The 22,466-nt window shown below is 42.9% G+C and overlaps 1 protein-coding gene across 9 annotated transcripts in view; it reads left to right on the top strand.

Moving 5' to 3' along the window:
- The window catches only part of LOC109437220 (uncharacterized), a 235,906-nt gene that overhangs the window by 115,556 nt on the left and 97,884 nt on the right, over positions 1-22,466 (top strand). For 6 of the 9 annotated variants that reach the window (XR_012497365.2, XR_012497362.2, XR_012497367.2 and 3 more), the window contains one exon: positions 4,764-4,858. The exons of the other annotated variants lie outside the window; for them this stretch is intronic. Coding sequence is in view for 2 of the 6 variants with exons in the window: in XM_088791409.1 (XP_088647535.1) it covers positions 4,764-4,858 (95 nt within the window). In the remaining 4 variants the exon portion in view is untranslated. The remainder of the gene's footprint in view (positions 1-4,763; positions 4,859-22,466) is intronic. 9 annotated transcript variants of the gene reach the window in all.

Here is a 22,466-nt window from a genome sequence, read left to right as displayed (position 1 = left end):
ACGAAATTGAATCAGTCATCCAAAACTTCCCAAAAGCAAAAGTCCGGGACCAGATGGCTTCAATAGTGAATTCTACCAAACCTTCAAAGAGGATCTAATACCAATCCTGCTCAAATTCTTCCAAAAAATTGAAGAAGAGACAGTACTCCCTAACTCATTTTATGAGGCCAACATTACCCTATACCAAAACCTGGTAAGGACAGCACAAAAAAAGAAATCTACAGACCAATATCTCTGATGAATACCGATACAAAAATCCTAAATAAAATTCTAGCAAATCGAATACAACAATGCATTAAAAAGATTATTCATCACGACCAAGTGTGGTTCATCCCCGGGGCACAAGGATGGTTCAACATACGTAAATCCATCACGTAGACAAAATAAAGGACAAAAATCATATGATTATATCAATTGATGCAGAAAAAGCATTTGACAAGATACACCATCCATTTATGAATAAAACACTTAATAAAATAGGTATTGAAGGAAAATACCTTCACATAACAAAGGCCATATATGACAAACCCTCAGCTAATCTCATAATTAACGGTGAAAAAGTGAAGCCCTTGGCTCTACGTTCAGGAACACGACAGGGCTGTCCTCTATCACCTCTGCTTTTCAACATAGTGTTGGAAGTCCTCGCCAGAGCAATCAGGCAAGAGAAAGAAATAAAAGGCATCCAAATTGGGAATGAAGAAGTTAAATTATCACTCTTTGCAGATGACATGATTCTATATATAGAAAACCCTAAAGAGTCCACCAAAAAGCTATTAGAAACAATCAACGAATACAGTAATGTTGCAGTCTACAAAGTCAATGTACAAAAGTCCATTGCATTCCTATATACTAACAATGAAATCTCAGAAAAAGAAATAAAAACAAGAATTTGTTTTGCAATTGCAGCAAAAAGAATAAAATACCTAGGATAAACTGGACCAAGGATGTGAAAGACCTATATGCTGAAAACTATAAGACATTTTTAAAAGAAATTGAAGAAGACACGAAGAAATGGAGAGACATTCCGTGCTCATGGATTGGAAGAATCAACATAGTTAAAATGGCCATGTTACCCAAAGCAATATACAGATTTAATGCAATCCCCATCAAAATCCCAATGGCATTTTTTAAAGAAATGGAACAAAAAATCATCAGATTTGTTTGGCACCACAAAAGACCCCGAATAGCCAAAGCAATCTTAAGAAAAAAGAGCAATGCTGGAGGTATCACACTCCCTGACTTTAGCTTGTACTACAGGGCTACAATAATCAAAACAGCATGGTATTGGCAGAAAAACAGACACATAGACCAATGGAACAGAATTGAGAACTCAGAAATAAAGCCACATAAAGATGGACAGATAATTTTTGACAAAGAAGCAAAAAACATACAATGGTGAAAAGATAGCCTTTTGAATACATGGTGCTGGGAGAATTGGAAAGCCACGTGCAAAAGCATGAAACTGGACTGCTATCTGTCACCATGTACCAAAATTAATTCAAAATGGATCAAAGACTTAAGCATAAGACCTGAAACAATAAACTGCATAGAAGAAAACATTGGTACTATACTTATAGACCTTGGGTTCAAAGAGCATTTTATGAATTTGACTCCAAAGGCGAGGGAAGTAAAAGCTAAAATAAATGAATGGGACTATATCAAACTTAAAATCTTCTGCACAGCAAAAGAAACCATCGACAAAATAAAGAGAAAACCAACTGAATGGGAGAAGATTTTTGCCAACAGTGCCTCCGATAAGGGGCTAATATCGAAAATATGCAAGGAACCTATGCAACTCAACAACAAAAAAACAAACAAACCAATTGAAAATTGGGCAGAGGACTTGAAGAGACATTTCTCCAAAGAGGACATAGAAATAGCCAATAGACATATGAAAAAAATGCTCAACATCACTAATCATCAGAGAAACGCAAATAAAAACCACAATGAGATATCACCTCACCCCTGTTAGAATGGCTATCATCAACAAGACAAATAGTAACAAGTGTTGGAGAGGCTGTGGAGAAAAAGGAACCCTCATACACTGTTGGTGGGAATGCAGACTGGTGCAGCCGCTGTGGAAGGCAGTGTGGAGGTTCCTCAAAAAATTAGGAATAGAATTACTGTATGAGCCAGCAATCCCTCTCCTGGGTATCTACCCAAAAAATCTGAAAACATTTATCAATAAAGACACATGTGCTCCAATGTTCATTGCAGCTTTATTTACGGTGGCCAAGATATGGAAACAACCAAAATGTCCTTCGATAGATGAATGGATAAAGAAGTTGTGGTATATATCCACAATGGAATACTATTCGGCGGTAAGAAAAGATGATATAGGAACATTTGTGACAACATGGATGGATCTTGATATTATAATGCTAAGTGAAATAAGTCAGAGAGAAAAAGCAGAGAGCCATATGATTTCACTGACATGTGGTATATAAACCAAAAACAACAAAAGAACAAGACAAACAAATGAGAAACAAAAACTCATAGACACAGGCAATAGTTTAGTGGTTACCTTAGGGTAAGGGGGGAGGGGTGTGGTAGAAGAGGGTAAAGGGGATCAAATATATGGTGATGGAAGGAGAACTGACTCTGGTTGGTGAACACACAATGGGATTTATAGATGATGTAATACAGAATTGTACACCTGAAATCTACGTAACTTTACTAACAATTGTCACCCCAATAAACTTTAATTAAAAACAAACAAACAAACAAACAAAAAAGAAAACAATTTTTACACCAGCCACTGAGATATGTGCATATTTTCTTAATCTGCACAAGCACCGTATAACTTACTGTCCAAATTGGGAAACATTTGAGAATGAAAGGGGACACTATTAATAACTATGCCAGAAGAACAAGCGTAAACTGGGACTGTCCCAGGACAATTGGGATGTATAGTTCTCTATTTCTAATCTCCAATATCCAATTCTCTGATAAAACCTAATTTGAAGATTTAACTTAGGTCTGAAGTTAAGATGTGTCCCCTGCCCTCTACCCCAAATCTAAACCTTTGGGAGCTGTATGCCGTGGAGCGCTGATAGGTCACAAGCTCAGACTCAGAGTGTGTCTCCATGAGTCGCCGTGTGGACGAAACCTGCAGGCTGCCTCACGTGTATGCATGAAGCGCAGGGAGTGGCGCTGTCTCCATAGATCGTCTTCCTGTCAGAGCTCAGAAAGTGAGAGAGGACATAGGGAGTAGTCAGGGGCATGCTGCACCTGCTTCAGTGGTCCAGTCTCTAATAAAACGTGGACAACATCATCAAATTTCAGGAGTCATGCTTGCTACAGAGGAGCAAGAGGGCAGGGTTTTATCTTTCATAGGCCCACTTCGAGAAAGAGAGCCAGAGCCTGATTTCCATGGGAAATGACGGAAACCTGTGAAGTTCTTTCTTCAACACCACCCAGTGTGTGGCCTGTTCTCCCTTCCACCTGCTGCATGTGTGTGCCACTGTTTAAGCCTGTTCTCCCAGCACCTTGCAAAAGCTGTTGTCAGAAGAAAACAGGCCTCCACCTCAGGCACCACAGGTTGAGAGGAAGAGGATCACAATTTTTGAACAATCCCCAAAATAAAAACTATGCAAGGGTATAGAGAAATTGGAACCCTTGTGCACTATTAGTGGGGATGCAGAATAGTGCAGCTGCTATGGAAAACAATATATGGTTCCCCCCAAAATTAAAAATAGAGCTACCTTATGATTCAGCCATTCCACTTCTGAGTATTTATCCAAAAGAATTGAAATCAGGATCTTGAAGAGATATTAGCGCTCACATGTTCATTGCAGCATTATTCACAATAGCCAAGATGTGGAAACAACCTAAATGTCCACTGACATGAATGAATAAAGAAAATGTAATTATATATATATAATATAGATTATATATAATATATATGAATACAAGATTATATATAATATATATGAATATAAGATTATATATAATTATATATATATAATACATATATATTATATATATATATATATATATATATATATATATATATATATATATATATAAATAATGGAATACTGTTCAGCTATAAAAAGAAGAAATTCTGCAATATGAGACAACATGGGTGAACCTTGAGGACATTGTACTAAATGAAATAAGCTAGTCACAGAAGGACAAGTACTGTAAGATTCCACTTATATGAGGTATATAAAATAGTCAAACTCATAGAAACAGAGAGGAGAATGGTGGTTTCCCGAGCTGGGGGTAGGGGGAAATGGGGAGTTACTAATTAATGGGCATAAAGTTTCACTTATCCAAGATGAATAAGTTCTACAGATCTGCACAAAAACTTGCTGGTAGTCAACAATACTGTATTAGATTTGGGGTAGAGGGCAGGGGACACATCTTAACTTCAAACCTAAGCTAAATCTTCAAGTGTAGCTTTTATCAGATAATTTTATATTAGGGATTAGAAATAGGGAACTATATATCCCAATTTTCCTGGGACAGTCCCATTTTATGCTTGTACACTTAAAAATTTGTTAAGAAGATAGATCTCATGTGAAGTGTTCTTGCCACACTGAAATAAAATTGTAAAAAAATTATGCAAAGGAAAAAAGACCGGAAGGAAACAAACAAAAATGCTAAAATGATTACTCTGATTTGCAGGCCTATGGGTGATTTAAAACATTTATATTTTTTAGTGTTTTCTTATTTTAAACAAATGTGTTATTTTTATATTGGAAAATAATTTGTTTGTTTGTTTTAATTCCCGCACAAAATGTTACCCTTTTGACTAGGCTAAGCTCCTTTAACTGGCTTACGAAGACATCCTCTCCTGCTGAATCTTACCCATCTTTCCAGAAGGAAATCTGCTTCTGTTATTCACTGGGTGGTAAGTGCTGTACGTCTTAGTTTTGTTTGCAACCTCAGCACCGAGCGCAGAGCAGGAGACCCATGCATGTTTGCTGAGCGGATGCTCGGTAGGATGGCGGTTGGATACATCACTGACAACCCAGAGAGTTCAGATTCATACACCCTCCATTCCTTAGAAAAGACTGTTTTGCAGAAGTGCCCCAGTCCCCAGGAGCTCTCTTTATGTTGCAAATGACAGAAAACCTGTCCCACTTGGCTTCAGCAAGAAAGAGAATGTAGGTTGGCCTCCCTAACTGAACGATCCAGGGATTATGTCAACTTCAAGTGAGGCTCTACCCAGAGCTCTACTTAATTGGTCCCCAAACCAAATGGTGGTCAGCAACTTCCAGGGAGTCTCTTTCCTAGAGGACCAAGTGACTACTTGCTCCTGACTCACTGCCTTTGAATGGGCTAATGCCCATCACTGGCCAAGGGGAAGGGATTTCCTGTGGTCCACAGATTGGCTTAAGCCACTCAGCCTCTCCTCTCACTCCTTACCTCTGGGAGCAGGGAATGGCCATCAACTGCATAGAGATTGGCAGAAAGTTCTGGTCCAGGAAGATGAAGCCCAGGCTAGCTCCTGGGGAGGTGCTTTGAGGCGACATGAAAGGTAGAGCTGGAATAGCACAGATAGGGCAACCTTCAAACTTAGTTAGAAAAAAATGGACGATTAATTCACACATTCATTTATTCAATAGTATTGAAAAGACCCGCCTTATGCTAAACACTGACAAACAAACCAGTAATTTACTAGAGTTCCTGTCCTGGCTCTGCCAACAGCTTGTTGTGTGAACTTAATCAAATCATTTCCCCTGTAGGCTTTAGTTTCCTCATCTATAGAGTGAGGGTATTGGATTTGTGCAGAGCTCACACACTTTGGGTAACAAACTGTTAAGTGAGTGAAATACAAACTGTTAAATGAGTGGAATGGGCAGAGTATATAGTAGGGCAAGGTGGGAAGAGGGAACTGTGACAAACTGGAGAATGTACTCCTGCCTGATACAGGCAGCCTATTCCCAATGCCAGTCAATTGTCACTAGGAGAAGGTGTCAGGACAATATTGCCAGATCTTCTGTTTTCTTTTTTTTCCCCAAGGAAAACAAAAAATCTATATGTTTCTACAAAATATGATTTTTACATGTTAATATCCAATCCAAAATTTTAAGTGGCTATAGAGGCCAAACAAAATATGTCTGAGGGCCAGTTTGCTTCCTCTGATTAGGTCAGGTCCTTCTGGCTTAGTTAGTCTCTGGCGTCCCCTAGTAAAGGGGGAAAGGTGGTAGCACTTCTAGCTGAGGCTGAAAAACAAAACAAAACAGAACAAAACGAAACGAAACGTTAGATTAATAGATACATGCAGCACTGGGATAAGCTGGCAACAGGCTCTCCTACTTTTCATATCCTTTGGAGGCCCTCTCTGTGCTCTTTCTTCCTTTCATGTCCCTTAACATGCTGCCTGGTCTCCATTTAGCTGAACCAATCTGTGTCTATGTTAAAATGATGGGGAGGGGTATCCAGAAAGGTATACACAGTGATTTGACACATCTAGGGATAGTGCTAAAGGAAAGAACTCTCAAAAAGGGAAGCTACTTCCCATCCATCCATCCATCCATCCATCCATCCATCCATCCATCCATCCCTGTAACCATTTGTATACAAATTGTTGAATGTCAATTTATGTGTCACGCGGTGGTAGGCCCTTTATTCAGTTAATGGCCCCTTTACTCAGTGTTCCCAAGCTGCTTCATAGAATACAAATTCTCCATCTAACTAGTTAAACCCCAGGGGGAAAACTGATTTTTTTCTATGGTACATCATCAGAGCTTTTTTTGTTACTGCCCGGAAGCATCTCTCAATCAGGAGTTAAGCATTCATAGGAACATGAAAGGCATCAGCTCCTTATCTAAAGACTCAATCATCAGAGAAACGCAAATAAAACCACGATGAAATATCACCTCACCCCAGTCAGAATGGCTATCATCAACAAGACAAATAGTAACAAGTGTTGGAGAGGCTGTGGAGAAAAAGGAAGCCTCATACACTGTTGGTGGGAATGCAGATTGGTGCAGCCGCTATGGAAGGCAGTGTGGAGGTTCCTCAAAGAATTAGGAATAGAATTACTGTATGAGCCAGCAATCCCTCTGCTGAGTATATTAAAAATTCTGAAAACATTTAGTCATAAAGATACATGTGCTCAGTGGCCAAGCCATGGAAACAACCAAAGTGTCCTTCCATAGATGAATGGATAAAGAAGATGTGGTATATATACACAATGGAATACTACTCTGCCATAAGAAAAGATGAAATACTGCCATTTGCGACAACATGGATGGATCTTGAGGTTATAATGCTAAGTGAAATAAGTCAGACAGAGAAAGTTGAGAACCATATAACTTCACAGATATATGGGATGTAAAACTGAAAGCAACAAAGGAACAAGAAAAACAAATAAAGAAACAAAAACTCATAGACACAGACAGCAGTTTAGTAGTTACCAGAGGGTAAGGCGGAAGGGGGTGGTAAAAGAGGGTTAAGGGGGTCAAATAGGTATATAGTGATGTAAAGAGAACTGACTTTGGGTGGTGAACACACAATGTGATATAGAGATGAAGTATTATAGAATCATACACTTGAAACCTATGTAGTTTTGTTGGCCATTGTCACCACAATAAATTTAATAATAAAAAAAAAGACTCAATGATTTAAGGAGTCTTCCAGCTTGCAGTTCCTCTTTAATATATTGTAAAGGCAAGTTTTCTACACTTCTTAGGCCCTCCAGAAAGGTCAGCAGATGGGTTTGGGGTCCATAGAGAATATGGAGAATATGTTCTACCTGGCAAATAGGGTGCTTTGAAGGGTGATTTTTAGGGTTCACAGCAGATGCAAGTACGTAGTTGATTTGCCAGCCCCTTCCTCCATTTATTCTATTAAGTGATTAAGTGAATAAGGAGGTTTTGGAAGTACATCAGGTCACTGTAGCAGCCTGTCTCTGGCAGGGGAAAGCTCAGCATCCCTGCTGACAGACCATCTCTGGCTGCCTATCGTCCCTCCTGGAAGGGCAGTGCATGGCGGGGCTGGAGGGAGGAACCCCAGGGGTTTCTTTGGATAGTACAGTCTAGAGCCCAGCAGGGGATACTCAGAGCTCTCACCTTTTCTTTCCTCCATGTGCAGTTCCCAAGGCCAGGAGACCCTAAGTTAGTTTCTTGTGGTGGGAATGGTCCTAAGCTGTGGAGGTCCACACTGCTGTTTCAGCCGTGGCTGACCACAAGGCCATCATCGCTCACTGGGGCTTCATCAAAGCTTGTCAGCACCAGCATCCCTGTGAAGGCTGGGCAACTGTGCCTGGCTGCTTGTGCCTGCTGCTCTTAGCTTCCTCAGCAGGGTGTCAGGAGTGGGCTCCAGGTATGCAGAAATGTTGCTCATCTCGGCTGGGTGGGGCCCAGGGTAGCTCAGGACTGCCTCTCAACTCCAGCTCTGAGCAGCTTTGTCTGTTTACTCCAGAGCACCCTAAAATATTATTTTATATGTGTGTCCTGATAGGAAAAAGTTTGGGAAATACTGTCCTGGTTGCGTATAAGGAGATAGTAGCCCAGTATCTGATTTTGTGAGGCTGGGCTGGTGAGGATCAGGGCCAAGTGCTGGTCTAGATCAGAGATTCTCAAGTTTCACTGTGTGTGAGACTCTCTTGGGGAGCGTCTTTAATGTACCAAGTCCCAGTCCCCACTCCCAGAGAGTCTGACTCTGAGTCTGAGTGGAGTGGAGCTGTCTTCTGCCACTGCTGGTCTGGAGACCGCACATTAAGCAGATCTGGCTTAGGTGCTCCTTCGATCTTTCTGTTTTTCCTAGGCCCTTCCTGCTGTACACAGGACCTGTGTTGGGCCCTCAGGTTACAAAGCTAAAAGTGACATTTGAAAGATTAAACAAGTGATTCCAAGGCAATGCGGTGAATGCCAGCACCCAGCATGCACAGGGTGTCCTGGGAGCTCCAAAGAGATAGCCCCCCCGACCTGGGAAGATGGGGGACCTCCCAAGGAAGGCAATTTTCAGCTGGTCTTAAGAAATGAAGTGTTCACTGGATAGAGAGGTGAGAAGGATATTCCAGGAAGAGGAGGCTGAATGTGCAGAAACATGGGGCAAGAACCATCTCAGCTTATGGAGGCAAGCTGGACCATCCCATGTGGCTGAAATAGGTGGGCTGAGGCGCTTGGGGAGGACTATGGATGCTATGCTAAGGAGTTTGGATTTTTCCTGGAGCACAATGAAAAGGTAATGGACTATTGTGATCAGATGTGCATTTGGGGAATCAGGTAGGAAATGAATGGGGCTGAGGAACTGGAGTGAGGCCGACCAGACTCCAAACGCGACTCTGTCCCTAGTGGCATTAAGACTTGGGCAGGTTGCTCACCCTCTCTGAGCCTCAGGTTTCTCATAAGTGAAAATGAGTGTAACAATGTGTCGTGCAGGGTGTCATGCGGGGTCTCTGCTCCTGCTCCCTGCACAAGAACACAGGTGTCGTGCGGGGTGGCCTGCGGGGTCTCAGCTCCCGCTCCCCACATAAGAACGCAGGATATGGTGAGGCCAAAAAGGAACACCCACGGAGCCATAGGTAGGGGAGTCATACCACTATATTCTCTCTGGCGGCTCTATACTCTCACTGGAGGCTGGATCCACACTGTCCGCAAACCGCCATCCGCTCTTGCCAGCCCAGCCGCCATCTTCTTGCTAGCCCCATTCTTTCTCTCCTCTCTCTCTAGCGTAGCCACAGCAGTTATATTAGTGGCCAATGGCTCACTGGTTACAGCTGATGGCCAACTAGCCACAGCTGATGGCCATCTAATCACAGTTGATGGCCATTTGCTACCTGAGCCAGCACCTTTCTATGTGAGGCCGAGAGCCTGGAAACTGCTTTCTGGGGCTCTGTCCCCACACAGTGTCTAACATACAGAGTCATTAGAAGATTAAATGGGCCGGCATATGAGAAACCTCTTGGCGTAGTGCCTGGCACCTAAACTGTCAGTAAAATAATGTCCCTTGCATTCCTTAGCTATGTGACTGTGGCAACAGGTGGAGGGTGGATGAGGGAGGATCTCTGGACACAAGCTGGTGGGAGACTGTCTTAATATGTCTGAAAAAAGCTATTGGGGTGGGGGAGTGGATAAAGGATGGGGGCTATTGTGGGAGGAGAACTAGTGCATCAGGCATTAATGGACATCAAACAATGGATACAGGTCACGGGCATGCTCAACAGGGAGGGATGGTGGGAGTAGGGTGTAGATTCAAGGTGCACCTGGGAGAGGGGTGGCATGAGAAGAGAAAGAGTTCTCCATAATTCTGGAGAAGAACATATTTGAGGTCCTGGCTGAGGACAAGAGTCTGAAAAGAGGTCAGAAAAGGAATGTTGAGAGATGCAGGAGGAAAACCAGGAGAAGCCCATCATGAAAGTCAAGGGTGGTATGGCAATTACTAGCATTGCATACTGCAGACAGCAGGGGGCAGGAGACTGCAGGGTCCCTGGATTAGGGACCAGAAGGTCATGGTGCTCTTCCTCACAGCAGGTGGAATAACAGACCGGGGTCAGCTGAGGGGTCCACATAAAGCGCCCGTCCAGCACGAGGAGAAATGCATCTGGGTAGCATGTTGAGAAGATTCAGGGTCTTGGGAGAGGGTGCTCTTTTCTTGGATGGAGTGACGTCAGGCTCTGTGCTGAGAAGGAGCCGCTGATCTGAGAAGCCTTAGCTGTGGGGAAGGGGAGAAGGGGAGGAGGGAAGGATGCAGAGGACTGCGTGTGTGGGGTTGGCAAGGAGTTGGTGGTGGCCACCCTGAGAGACCTGATTGTCTCTGAAGGAGGGGGACTTCAGCTGAACCTTGGAGGAGGGGAAAGAATCAAGCGTGGGATAAAGGGCATTATGGATTAGGTTGAGGAAGGAAATCAGGAACGAAGGTGTGGAGGTGACAGCACAGGAAACCCTTGCATTTGAACAATGGTGTAAGGCATGTGGATGGTCAGATCTGGTCACTTCTGAGGCTCCTCAGCCCAGGAGGGTTTGCGATGTGTCTGTGGGCTGGAGATCCCTCCCAGAGCACTCAAGGCTGTGGCTGCCATGGGAGCTGGTCAGCAGCTGGCCAGAGCCCCTGCGGTGCAGACTGGAGGTGGTTGCCACTTTGTTCAAATTGGCATTGAGAGTCTGCTCTTCCTTTCCTTGATTTTGTTGTTGCTTTTTCCCTGTGACAGTCTCTGGAGACTGACCCAGGGTCTCCATGTTGTAATTGCATCATGTATATTTAATTTGGAGCTCTTAAACTGGGGGAAAGATGGAATTAAAACCACATCCCAGGGTAATGAGATCTTCACGTAGTCTCATTTCCTTCTTTTCCCATTCCCAGACCCTGCTCCTCTGCCCTCCTTTCTTGGAGTGAAACACACCTCTGCTTGCCTAGTGGAAGTGGAAAATCCAATTTCCATTCCATATGTAACCTTGTTGGCACATACTCATTCCACAGTGAGAGAGCTGCCAGAAGTAGAACAGATGAATTTACGACCATGTTTGGATGACTGCAGACTTGTTCTTTAAGCAGCGTGGAGTTGGGCAGGCAGGAAAGACGGGACGATCTGCCCAACAGTGGAGGGCTTGGAGGGGACAATACACCTGCCTCCACTCTAGGAGCATGGAATGGAAGAAGACTCTGTGTGACCCTTGGGACAGGGGTCACCTTTCTCCACTTCTCCTGTCCTGGGACATAGCTTTACATTGGAGCCTTCAAAGGACAACTTCCTCAGACAACATCAGATAAACCCGTATAAGAGAGAAACACCCATAGTAGCAGGAAACTGGTTGTGTGACCCTCCTTCAGCTGTTTTCCTGGACATTGGGTGTTCTCCCTCCATAAGGACAAGGTCCCCATTGTTACACCTTCATCTTCTTGTTTACTCTGGTTACTTATGTCTCAAGTTGTTCAGAAACCAGACAATGTATTTAATGGAGGCCCCACCAAACATCTATTTATTTGGGATCCCACCGGAGACACACCTCTGAAATTAAGATACAAATGTGACGGAGAAAAAAACCCAAACCATCTGAATGGAACTTAACTCATTAATTTATTATGCTTTACAATAACAAATTTTTTTAAAAAGTTTCTTAGCTGGTCCTTGGTTGAGGCTTCCTTCCTGGGGTTGCCCTCTCCATCAATCATGGTGAGGAGGCAGGGCAGAGGCAGTCTGGCCCATCTCCCAGCCCTCCCTGAAGCTGAGCTGTGGAGCCAGCTCCCTCAGGGGCTGAGGGGGGACTGAGAGATGCCTGTTCTAGAACAAGGGGTGATCTTCCCCTTTAGGCTTCTTGGGAGCCTGTGATCACAGGAGAAGGCTGGTGGGGACTGCCGAGATCCGGTTGTTGGTGGTTGTTGTCTGTCCTCCAGGTCTCCTCTTCCACTGAGGATAAGTGATCTGGTAGTAGTAGCTGGCCACCTGGTTAGGCTTACTGACCTTGTTTGTGAGGGTCTTATTCCTCAAGTTAAGCTCCCACTCTCGGGAAGCATTGTGCAGGTGACTGAGGATTCAGCACTGGGCAGCCCAGACTGGCCTTCTCCCTCACGAAACTTACATCCCACTGGGTGAGGCAGATAAAGCCGAGTATCAAGTTAAGTACGTTAACATTCAATTCCCACCATGTTGTGCTAAGTGAGTTCCAAATAATCCAATTATAAAATGAGAGATGATGTTCCTGTGAGGTTAATGACAAGTGAATACCTGGTGGGGGGTGTTGATAATGGGGGAGGCCCTGCACATTCGGGGCGAGGGGTGTGTGGGAAACTGCACCTGCTGCTCAGTGTCGCTATGAACCTAAAGCTGCTCTGAAAAAATCCTGTTAAAAAAAATCGGGTCTGGGAACACGGTTTAAGAAACAGGAAAAAGAGGAACAAGATATTCAGGTTCACTCTCCTAAAAGAAGTTCTGTATAAAATAATTTTGAAAATGTAGTAAGTACCTTTGTTATGCCTATAAAAATTCTGAGCTGTGGCACTGCTCTCAGCTAGGCAACCCAATCCAGAACTTTATAAAGTAATTTCAAGTCATGTTAAATGATTTTAAAAGTAAAAGGTCATACACCTATATAGTGAAATTAATACATTTTTAGTTAGCAGACTTCATTTATTAAAAATTTTGCCTGCTGCCAGCTGCTGTGTGCTGCCGTGTACTACCGTGTGCCACCATGAGTGGCCGGCCGCCATTGTGAGCGGCTGACAGCCGGCAAGAGCTGCCGTGAGCTGCTGTGAGCGGCCAACCAATGACTGGCGACCAACTGCCTCAGCCGGTGGGAGCGCAAGACTCATAATACCACCAGCATGTGCCTGGAGACTGTGTCCTACACAGCTAGACTGAGAAACAACGGCTTGAACAGGAGTGGGGCGGGGGGAGGGAGGAGGCGGAAGAAGGGGGGTGGATTTTACAAGTTGAAATAAGGAAAACATTGAATTAAAAAATGAATTATTTTTCTGTCATAAAAAGTAAATGTAGTGCAATTTACATTATGCATAACTGGGCTTACACTGAAATGAGAAAGTCTCAAGTGGTCACAAGGTTGTCACTTCCTGGACATCCCATCCCTGCCCCTAAAGACATGAGTTTGAGTGCTTCTTGTACAAGAACATTGGCAGGGTTGCTGGGGGACAGGAGAAAGCCCCCAGATGTGTGACGTCTGAATGAATGTTGTTGCACGGTTTTCCTGGAATTCAGTTTATGATGAATGTTATTAGAGTCTGAGACAGAGAATAACAGAGGGGCCTAGTTGAAGAGGACGACTAGGGGAGCTGACATTTGAGCAAGAGCTTGAAGTATGGATGATGAGCAGGAGCTTCAGGACAAAATGAGGGGTGAGGGTGGGCGGGCTGTGAGGCTGTAGGCAGAGTTAGGAAGACGATGCTCGTGGGAATCCCAGACCTAAGGCTGAGACAGGAAGAGAGTGACTGGAGGGACCCTGGTCTCAGCACCAGGCCTGCCTCAATTTCTTCCCCTCTAGTGAAACCCAGGGTCTGCATCTGGCTGCTTCTCTTCCAGGTACCAACTGTGATGTTCATAGGCTGTCTGCTCCATGGCTTGCGTGTTCTCCTGACTTTGGCCCATCATGACCTGTTTTTACCTTTCCCTCAACCCTAGGAAGTAGATTCTAGTGTTATCCCCAGGTCACTTTCAGAGTCACACCTAGACATTCTGGCTCCAGAGCTACGTTCTTAACCAGACTGAGCCTAAACTGCACCTCACTGGGGCTCCTCTGTGGCTCCTGCCCCCACCCAGCCCTGACTGTGCGAGCCTTCTGGGTAAGTCTCCATTGAGCTGACCTTAATTGGCCACTCCTGGGGCATCTGCAGGTGTGCAGGACTGGCTGGGTGGTGCTGAGGGAAGCAGGAGGAGCTGCTCAGCAACTGCAGCTGTCCACCCTCCTGTGCCCTGTACCATGTGGGCGCCCGGGGGCCTAATAAGCTTGAGTGCTGTGGTGAACCATGGAGGGGCCTTCCTGAGGTTTCTTGCACTTGTGCTGGGGCTAAAGCTTTCATTTCAAGACAACCTTGTGAGCTGGAAACAGGTTCCAGTTATGGCTTTTCTGACCTCAGGGTGAAGGGTGTTTGTTGCTTGGATACCCAGTGATTGGGGTACTGGGGTACCCAGAGGCATCAAGGCAGCTGTAGCAACCGTCTTTCTGCTGTCTCTGCTTCTCTCTGCCATTTATTCCCCTCTCTGCCAGCCAGACTGCTTGGCCCACTTAGATTTCTGCTTTCCTGTAAGTCCTAACGGAGTGAAGCTCATAGTGGCAGCCTCAGCCCTAACATCATGTGACCTTTCACTCTTAACCCCTGAGCAACTGCCATTTCCTGCTGTACCTGTTAGTTCAGAGTTCCGGGAAAAAGGGAGACCCCACCCAGGGCATGTAGTCACTTGGAGCAAACGTGGGACTGCCCTTTAACTTGGCGAGGGTCAGTGAACAGGACAAGCAATGATAGCCATCACTAGTGCAATATCACTGTTTCCGTTTTACAGAAGTAGAAGCTAGGATTGAGAGAAGGTAAGTAACTTGCCTAAGGTCACACAGAAATTTGGGGAAAGACCTGCAATTAGAACTCAGAGCCACCGGACTCCACAGCCTCTTCCACTAGACGCTGGGAGTCCCCAGGGCCTAAATTCTAACTTGAGAAACCGCCTCTCATTTCTGCCACCTGTATGTTCAGTTCCTCCAGGCCTCTCCACATCCTGTTCCTTCTCTTGTTCTTGGAAGGGAAACTTCTGGACACCCTGCCTCCCAACAAGCTAGGTGAGGAGGAAGACCCAGAGCTCTCCCTCAGGCATGGCAAGCACCCAGGTACACCCAGAATGGGGAGGGTTGTGGTGTTAGAGGGGAGAATGTGCTTCCTTGAAGTGACATTCTTCCTCTGGCTGGGCAGGTGCCCTACCTCAGGCCTGAGTTCCTGACAGGACAATGCTGGTTGTTGACAGGCTGCCCCTTGGGTGGCACTTTGGGTGGTTCTCTGCAACTTCCAGCCAGGCCTCCTTCTCACTGTTCCCCTCACGACCCTCTGCTACCATGTGGCCCCTCAGTTTGTAGCCCAGGAGTCTGGGCCAGAAATAGTGAAGATGTAGATGGCTTTATGTGGTTTCAGTTAAGGGGTTAATGTACTCATTCATTCAACAGCTTGGTATTGAGCACTGACTATGTGGCTGGGTCTTTGCTAAGATTTGTATTGGTAACCAGATAGACGGGGCCAGCCCTCAAACACTGCTGCTTAATGTAATCCGTTCTGTAGGAAAGTGTCAGAATAGCTGCTAAGTGCTTATTTGAACTCTCTGCCAGGCACTGTGCTATGTTGCTCTATGTGGAATCTCTTTTTTTTTTTTTTTCTAAATTGTTCACTTATTTTATTCTTTTTTTTTTTTTTTTAAATTAAATTTATTGGGGTGACAATTGTTAGTAAAATTACATAGATTTCAGGTGTACAATTCTGTATTACATCATCTATAAATCCCATTGTGTGTTCACCACCCAGAGTCAGTTCTCCTTCCATCACCATATATTCGATCCCCCTTACCCTCATCTCCCACCCCCCACCCCCCGCCCCCGTTACCCTCTGGCAACCACTAAACTATTGTCTGTGTCTATGAGTTTCTGTTTCTCATTTGTTTGTCTTGTTCTTTTGTTCTTTTTGGTTTATATACCACATATCAGTGAAATCACATGGTTCTCTGCTTTTTCTGTCTGACTTGTTTCGCTCAGCATTACTCTCTCAAGATCCATCCATGTTGTCACAAATGTTCCTATATCATCTTTTCTTACTGCCGAATAGTATTCCATTGTGTATATATACCACAACTTCTTTATCCATTCATCTATCGAAGGACATTTTGGTTGTTTCCATGTCTTGGCCACCGTAAACAAAGCTGCAATGAACATTGGAGCACACGTGTCTTTATCTCTAAATGTTTTCAGATTTTTTGGGTAGATACCCAGAAGAGGGATTGCTGGGTCATATGGCAATTCTATTCGTAATTCTTTGAGGAACCTCCACACTGCCTTCCATAATGGCTGCACCAGTCTGCATTCCCACCAACAGTGTATGAGGGTTCCTTTTTCTCCACAGCCTCTCCAACATTTGTTATTGTTTGTCTCGTTGATGATCGCCATTCTGACTGGGGTGAGGTGATATCTCATTGTGGTTTTGATTTGCATTTCTCTGATGATTAGTGATGTTGAGCATTTTTTCATATGTCTATTTGCCATTTGTATGTCCTCTTTGGAGAAATGTCTCTTCAAGTCCTCTGCCCATTTTTCAATTGGGTTGTTTGTTTTTTTGTTGTTGAGTTGCATGAGTTCCTTGTATATTCTGGATACTAGCCCCTTATCGGAGGCACTGTTTGCAAAAATCTTCTCCCATTCAGTTGGTGGCCTCTTTATTTTGTCAATGGTTTCTTTTGCTGTGCAGAAGCTTTTAAGTTTCATATAGTCCCATTCGTTTATTTTAGCTTTGACTTCCATTGCCTTTGGAGTCAAGTTCATAAAATGCTCTTTGAACCCAAGGTCCATAAGTTTAGTACCTATGTTTTCTTCTATGCAGTTTATTGTGTCAGGTCTTATGCTTAAGTCTTTGATCCATTTTGAATTAACTTTGGTACATGGTGACAAATAGCAGTCCAGTTTCATTCTTTTGCACGTGGCTATCCAATTCTCCCAGCACCATTTATTGAAGAGGCTGTCTTTGCTCCATTGTATGTTTTTAGCTTCTTTGTCAAAAATTATCTGTCCATATTTATGTGGTTTTATTTCTGGGTTCTCAATTCTATTCCATTGGTCTATGTGTCTGTTTTTCTGCCAATACCATGCTGTTTTGATTATTGTAGCCCTGTAGTACAAGCCAAAGTCAGGAAGTGTGATACCTCCATTATTGTTCTTTTTCCTTAAGATTGCTTTGGCTATTCGGGGTCTTTTGTGGTCCCAAACAAATCTGATGATTTTTTGTTCTATTTCTTTAAAATATGCCATTGGGATTTTGATGGGGATTGCATTGAATCTGTATATTGCTTTGGGTAATATGGCCATTTTAACTATGTTGATTCTTCCAATCCATGAGCACGGAATGTCTTTCCATTTCTTTGTGTCTTCTTCAATTTCTTTCAAAAATGTCTTATAGTTTTCAGCATATAGGTCTTTCACATCCTTGGTTAAGTTTATTCCAAGGTATTTTATTCTTTTTGTTGCAATTGCAAAAGGAATTTTTTTTTTGTATTTCTTTTTCTGAGATTTCATTGTTAGTATATAGGAAGGCAATGGACTTTTGTGCGTTGATTTTGTAGCCGGCAACTTTACTGTATTCGTTGATTGTTTCTAATAGCTTTTTGGTGGAGTCTTTAGGGTTTTCTATATATAGCATCATGTCATCTGCAAAGAGTGATAATTTAACTTCTTCATTCCCAATTTGGATGCCTTTTATTTCTTTCTCTTGCCTGATTGCTCTGGCAAGGACTTCCAACACTATGTTGAAAAGCAGAGGTGATAGGGGACATCCCTGTCGTGTTCCTGAACGTAGAGCAAAGGGCTTCAGTTTTTCTCCATTAATTATGAGATTAGCAGAGGGCTTGTCATATATGGCCTTTATTATGTTAAGGTATTTTCCTTCTATACCCATTTTATTAAGTGTTTTAATCATAAATGGATGTTGTATCTTGTCAAATGCTTTTTCTGCATCAATTGATATAATCATATGATTTTTGTCCTTTATTTTGTTTATGTGATATATCACATTGATGGATTTGCGTATGTTGAACCATCCTTGTGCCCCGGGGATGAACCCCACTTGGTCGTGATGAATAATCTTTTTAATGCATTGTTGTATTCGATTTGCTAGAATTTTATTTAGGATTTTTGCATCGGTATTCATTAGAGATATTGGTCTGTAGTTTTCTTTTTTTGTGCTGTCCTTACCAGGTTTTGGTATCAGTGTAATGTTGGCCTCATAAAATGAGTTAGGGAGTACTGTCTCTTCTTCAAATTTTTGGAAGAGTTTGTGCAGAATTGGTATTAGATCCTCTTTGAAGGTTTGGTAGAATTCACTAGTGAAGCCATCTGGTCCCGGACTTTTGCTTTTGGGAAGGTTTTGGATGACTGATTCAATTTCGTTACTGGTGATCGGTCTGTTTAGATTTTCCAGTTCTTCATGGTTCAGCCTTGGAAGGCTATATGTTTCTAAGAAGTTGTCCATTTCTTCTAGGTTGTTGAATTTGGTGGCATATAGTCCTTCATAGTATTCTTGGATGATCCTTTGTATTTCTGTGGTGTCCGTGATAACTTCCCCTTTTACGTTTCTGATTTTGTTAATCAGTGTCTTCTCTCTTTTTATCTTAGTAAGTCTAGCCAAGGGTTTGTCAATTTTGTTAATCTTTCAAAGAACCAGCTCTTTGTCACATTAATTTTTTCTATTGTCTTTTTGTTCTCTATTTCATTTAGTTCTGCTCTAATTTTTGTTATTTCCTTTCTTCTGCTGACCTTGGGTTTTACTTGTTCTTCTTTTTCTAGTTCTTTAAGGTGTAACATGAGGTTATTTATTTGGGAGTTTTCTTGTTTCTTGAGATAGGCCTGTAATGAGATAAATTTCCCTCTTAAAACTGCTTTCGCTGCATCCCAAAAATTTTGGTAGGATGTATTTTCATTGTCATTTGTTTCTATGTATCTTTTGATCTCTCCTCTAATTTCTTCTTTGACCCAGTCCTTCTTTAAAAGTATGTTGTTTAATCTCCATGTATTTGTGTTTTTTCCCGCTTTCTTTTTACAGTTGATATCCAATTTCAAAGCCTTGTGATCAGAGAATATGCATGGTATGATTTCAATCTTCTTAAATTTGTTGAGACTGATTTTATGTCCCAATATATGGTCTATCCTTGAGAATGTTCCATGTACACTAGAAAAGAATGTATAGTCTGATGTTTTAGGATGAAGTGCTCTATAAATGTCAATTATATCCATTTCATCTAATGTGTCATTTAGGGCTACTATTTCGTTATTTATTTTCTGTTTGGATGATCTATCCATAGCTGTCAATGATGTATTTAAGTCCCCTAGTATAATTGTGTTTTGGTCAATTTCTCCCTTTAGTTCTGTTAGTAGTTGCTTGGTGTATTTCGGTGCTCCCTGATTGGGGGCATAAATATTGATGACTGTTATGTCTTCTTGTTGTACAGTCCCCTTCACCATTATGAAATGTCCATCTTTGTCTCTTGTTATCTTTTTCACCTTGAAGTCTGTTTCATCTGATATCATTATGGCTACACCTGATTTTCTCTGGGTACCATTTGCTTGGAGTGTCAATTTCCACCCTTTCACTTTGAGTCTATGCTTGTCCTTGTAGCTGAGATGTGTCTCTTGGAGACAGCATATGGTTGGGTTTAGTTTTTTGATCCAATCTGCTACTCTGTGCCTTTTTATTGGTGAGTTCAGTCCATTTACATTTAGAGTGATTATTGATATGTGAGGATTTCCTGTCATTCTATCCTTAGTTTTCTGGTAAGGTTGTGTCTCCATTGTTTCTTTGCCTTTTTGTTGTTGTCTATTATTTCTGTGTGGTGGTATTCTATGACGTTTCCCTCTGTTTCTTTTTTTATTTCAGTATGTATTTCAATTCTGGATTTATTTTGAGTGGTTACCCTTAAGTTTATGTAAAAGAAAGTTTGATATTTAGAGTATTCCATTTTCTTCAGCACGCTTACTTTCTCCATTCCCATATTCCGGTTCAGGCCTTTACTCTCCCCCTTTTTGAGTTTTGGTTGCCACAAATTGTCCCTGTTGATGGTGGTCGAATGGCCTCCTTTAGTATTTCTTGTAGTGCAGGTCGTGTATTAGAAAATTCCCTCAGCTTCTGTATGTCTGGAAAGGTCTTTATTCCTCCTTCATATTTAAAGGATATCTTTGCTGGATATATTATTCTTGGCTCATGATTTCTCTCTTTCAATAGTTTGAATATTTGGTTCCACTCCCTCCTGGCTTGTAGAGTTTCTGCTGAAAAATCTGATGATAATCTAATGGGCTTTCCTTTGTAAGTTACCGTCTTCTTTTCCCTGGCTGCCTTGAGGATTCTTTCTTTGTCGTTGATTTTAGACATCTTCAATACAATGTGCCTTGGAGAAGGTCTGTTGGGATTGAGGTAACTAGGTGTTCTATTTGCTTCTTGGATTCGAGGGTCCAGTTCTGTCCACAAATTTGGGAAGTTCTCATCGACAATTTGTTTGAATATATTCTCTGTTCCCTTCTGTCTTTCTTCTCCTTCTGGTATGCCCATTATTCTTATATTGCTCTTTCTGATGGAGTCAGAAAGTTCTTGTAGAGTTCTTTCATTTCTTTTAAGTCTCAAGTCTCTTTCTTCTTCAATTTGTGTCATTTCCAGGTTTCTATCTTCGATGTCACTGATTCTTTGCTCCATCTGGTCAACTCTACTACCTAAGCTGGTTATTTCATTCTTAATTTCTTCTATTGAGTTCTTAATCTCCAGAAATTCTATTTGGTTCTTTTTTAAGATTTCAATCTCTTTCGTAAAATGTTCATGCTGTTCTTTGATTGAGTTTCTGAGTTCCTTTAACTGCCTATCTGTGTTTTCTTGTATCTCGTTGAGTTTTTTCAGAACTGCAATCTTGAATTCTCTGTCATTTAAGTCACATATTTCTGTATCTTCAAGTGCCTTCTCTGGAGACTTTTCACTTTCTTTCTGAGCTATCTTGTTGCCTTGGTTATTCATGGCGATTACTGGTTTACTATTTCTCTTCCTAGACATCTACAGGAGTGACTTCTGCAACAGGTTGATAGAAAGCGGTCTTTCTTTTGTTTGCCAGTACTTGTTGGTAGAATGTTTTATTATTTCTCCAACTGCAACTTATTTTTCTTCTCCCACACAGTAGTGCTATGTTTTCTCTGCACTATTCCAACTTCTCACGCAATGGGGGGATTCCCTGGGAGACGGGCTTCTCCTCTGTTAATAGTTAGTCTAGGTCACAGGGCGCAGTGTCCCGGTGGGTATGCGGAGAGCTTTTGATGTTCGAAAGCTCTTCCAGCTGCTGATTCAGAGCCCGTATATTTCAGCAGTTCTGTTTACTCCTGCAGGGATCCGCCCAGATAGGTGGGGTCAGGGGCGGGGTGAGTTGTGAGAGGTGGCCCAGAGCAATGGCGGCGACCACCACCACAGCCGGTCCTGCTTCCACTGCTCTCTCCCCTTTGCTGGAACTAGTTGGGCTGTGAATTTGTGTTTGCGGTCCACAGATCTCAAAACAGCAAATTTTCTGTTGTTTTGATCTGACACTGCTACTGTTTCGCTTCTAGCACCGGGCAGGTGGGGGCGGTGCGAGCTCTGGGAGGGGAGGGAGGGGGCAGCTAGTCTCAGTGCCTAAGGCTCCGTTCTCTACTTGGCAGTGCGGGCTTAAACCACCGTTTTCAGCCTTTTTCCCTCAGTCTTTTCTCCGAGGTCTCTGCCGTGAGCGTTGGGTTCAGCCGTGTTATATGCTGTCCCCTCAGCCCTGTGGAGCCCTGGCGGAGCCCTAGCAGTCCGATCTCCCGCAGCTGCGGTAGCTCCGGGAAGCAGCGAGCTCGGCGCACTGAGCGAGGTCTGCGTCCTGCGCCCGCGCGGTTCCGTCTCCGCGCACTTCTCCCTTTCCTCCTCCCTCCACTCGCGCGAATCTCCCACCTGTAGGTGATTTTAGTCAGTAGTGGGCCTCTTCGTGTTGCTTGTCTGCTGTGCAGGGAGTCCTTTGTGGAGTTTTTGTTGTTCGATTCTTTGTAAATTCCAGGGGAGCTTTACAGAGGCTCACCTCACTCCGCCATTTTTCCGGAAGTCCCTATGTGGAATCTCTTATTTGATTTTCAAAATAATCTTATGAAGTAGGTACAATTAAAACGTCCATTTTCCTGGGGATATAATGTACAGCATGGTGACTATAGTTAACAATAATGTATTGTTTATTTGAAAGTTGCTAAGAGAGTAGATCTTAAAAGTTCTCATCACAATAATAAAAAATTGGGAACTATGTGTGGTGATGCATGTTAACTAGACTTATTGCGGTGAATATTTCA

Source organism: Rhinolophus sinicus, chromosome 14, assembly GCF_057876585.1.
Source record: "Rhinolophus sinicus isolate RSI-liver-muscle chromosome 14, RSI-T2T, whole genome shotgun sequence".
Lineage (NCBI taxonomy): Eukaryota > Metazoa > Chordata > Mammalia > Chiroptera > Rhinolophidae > Rhinolophus > Rhinolophus sinicus.
This window is presented reverse-complemented; position numbering and strand designations above follow the sequence as displayed.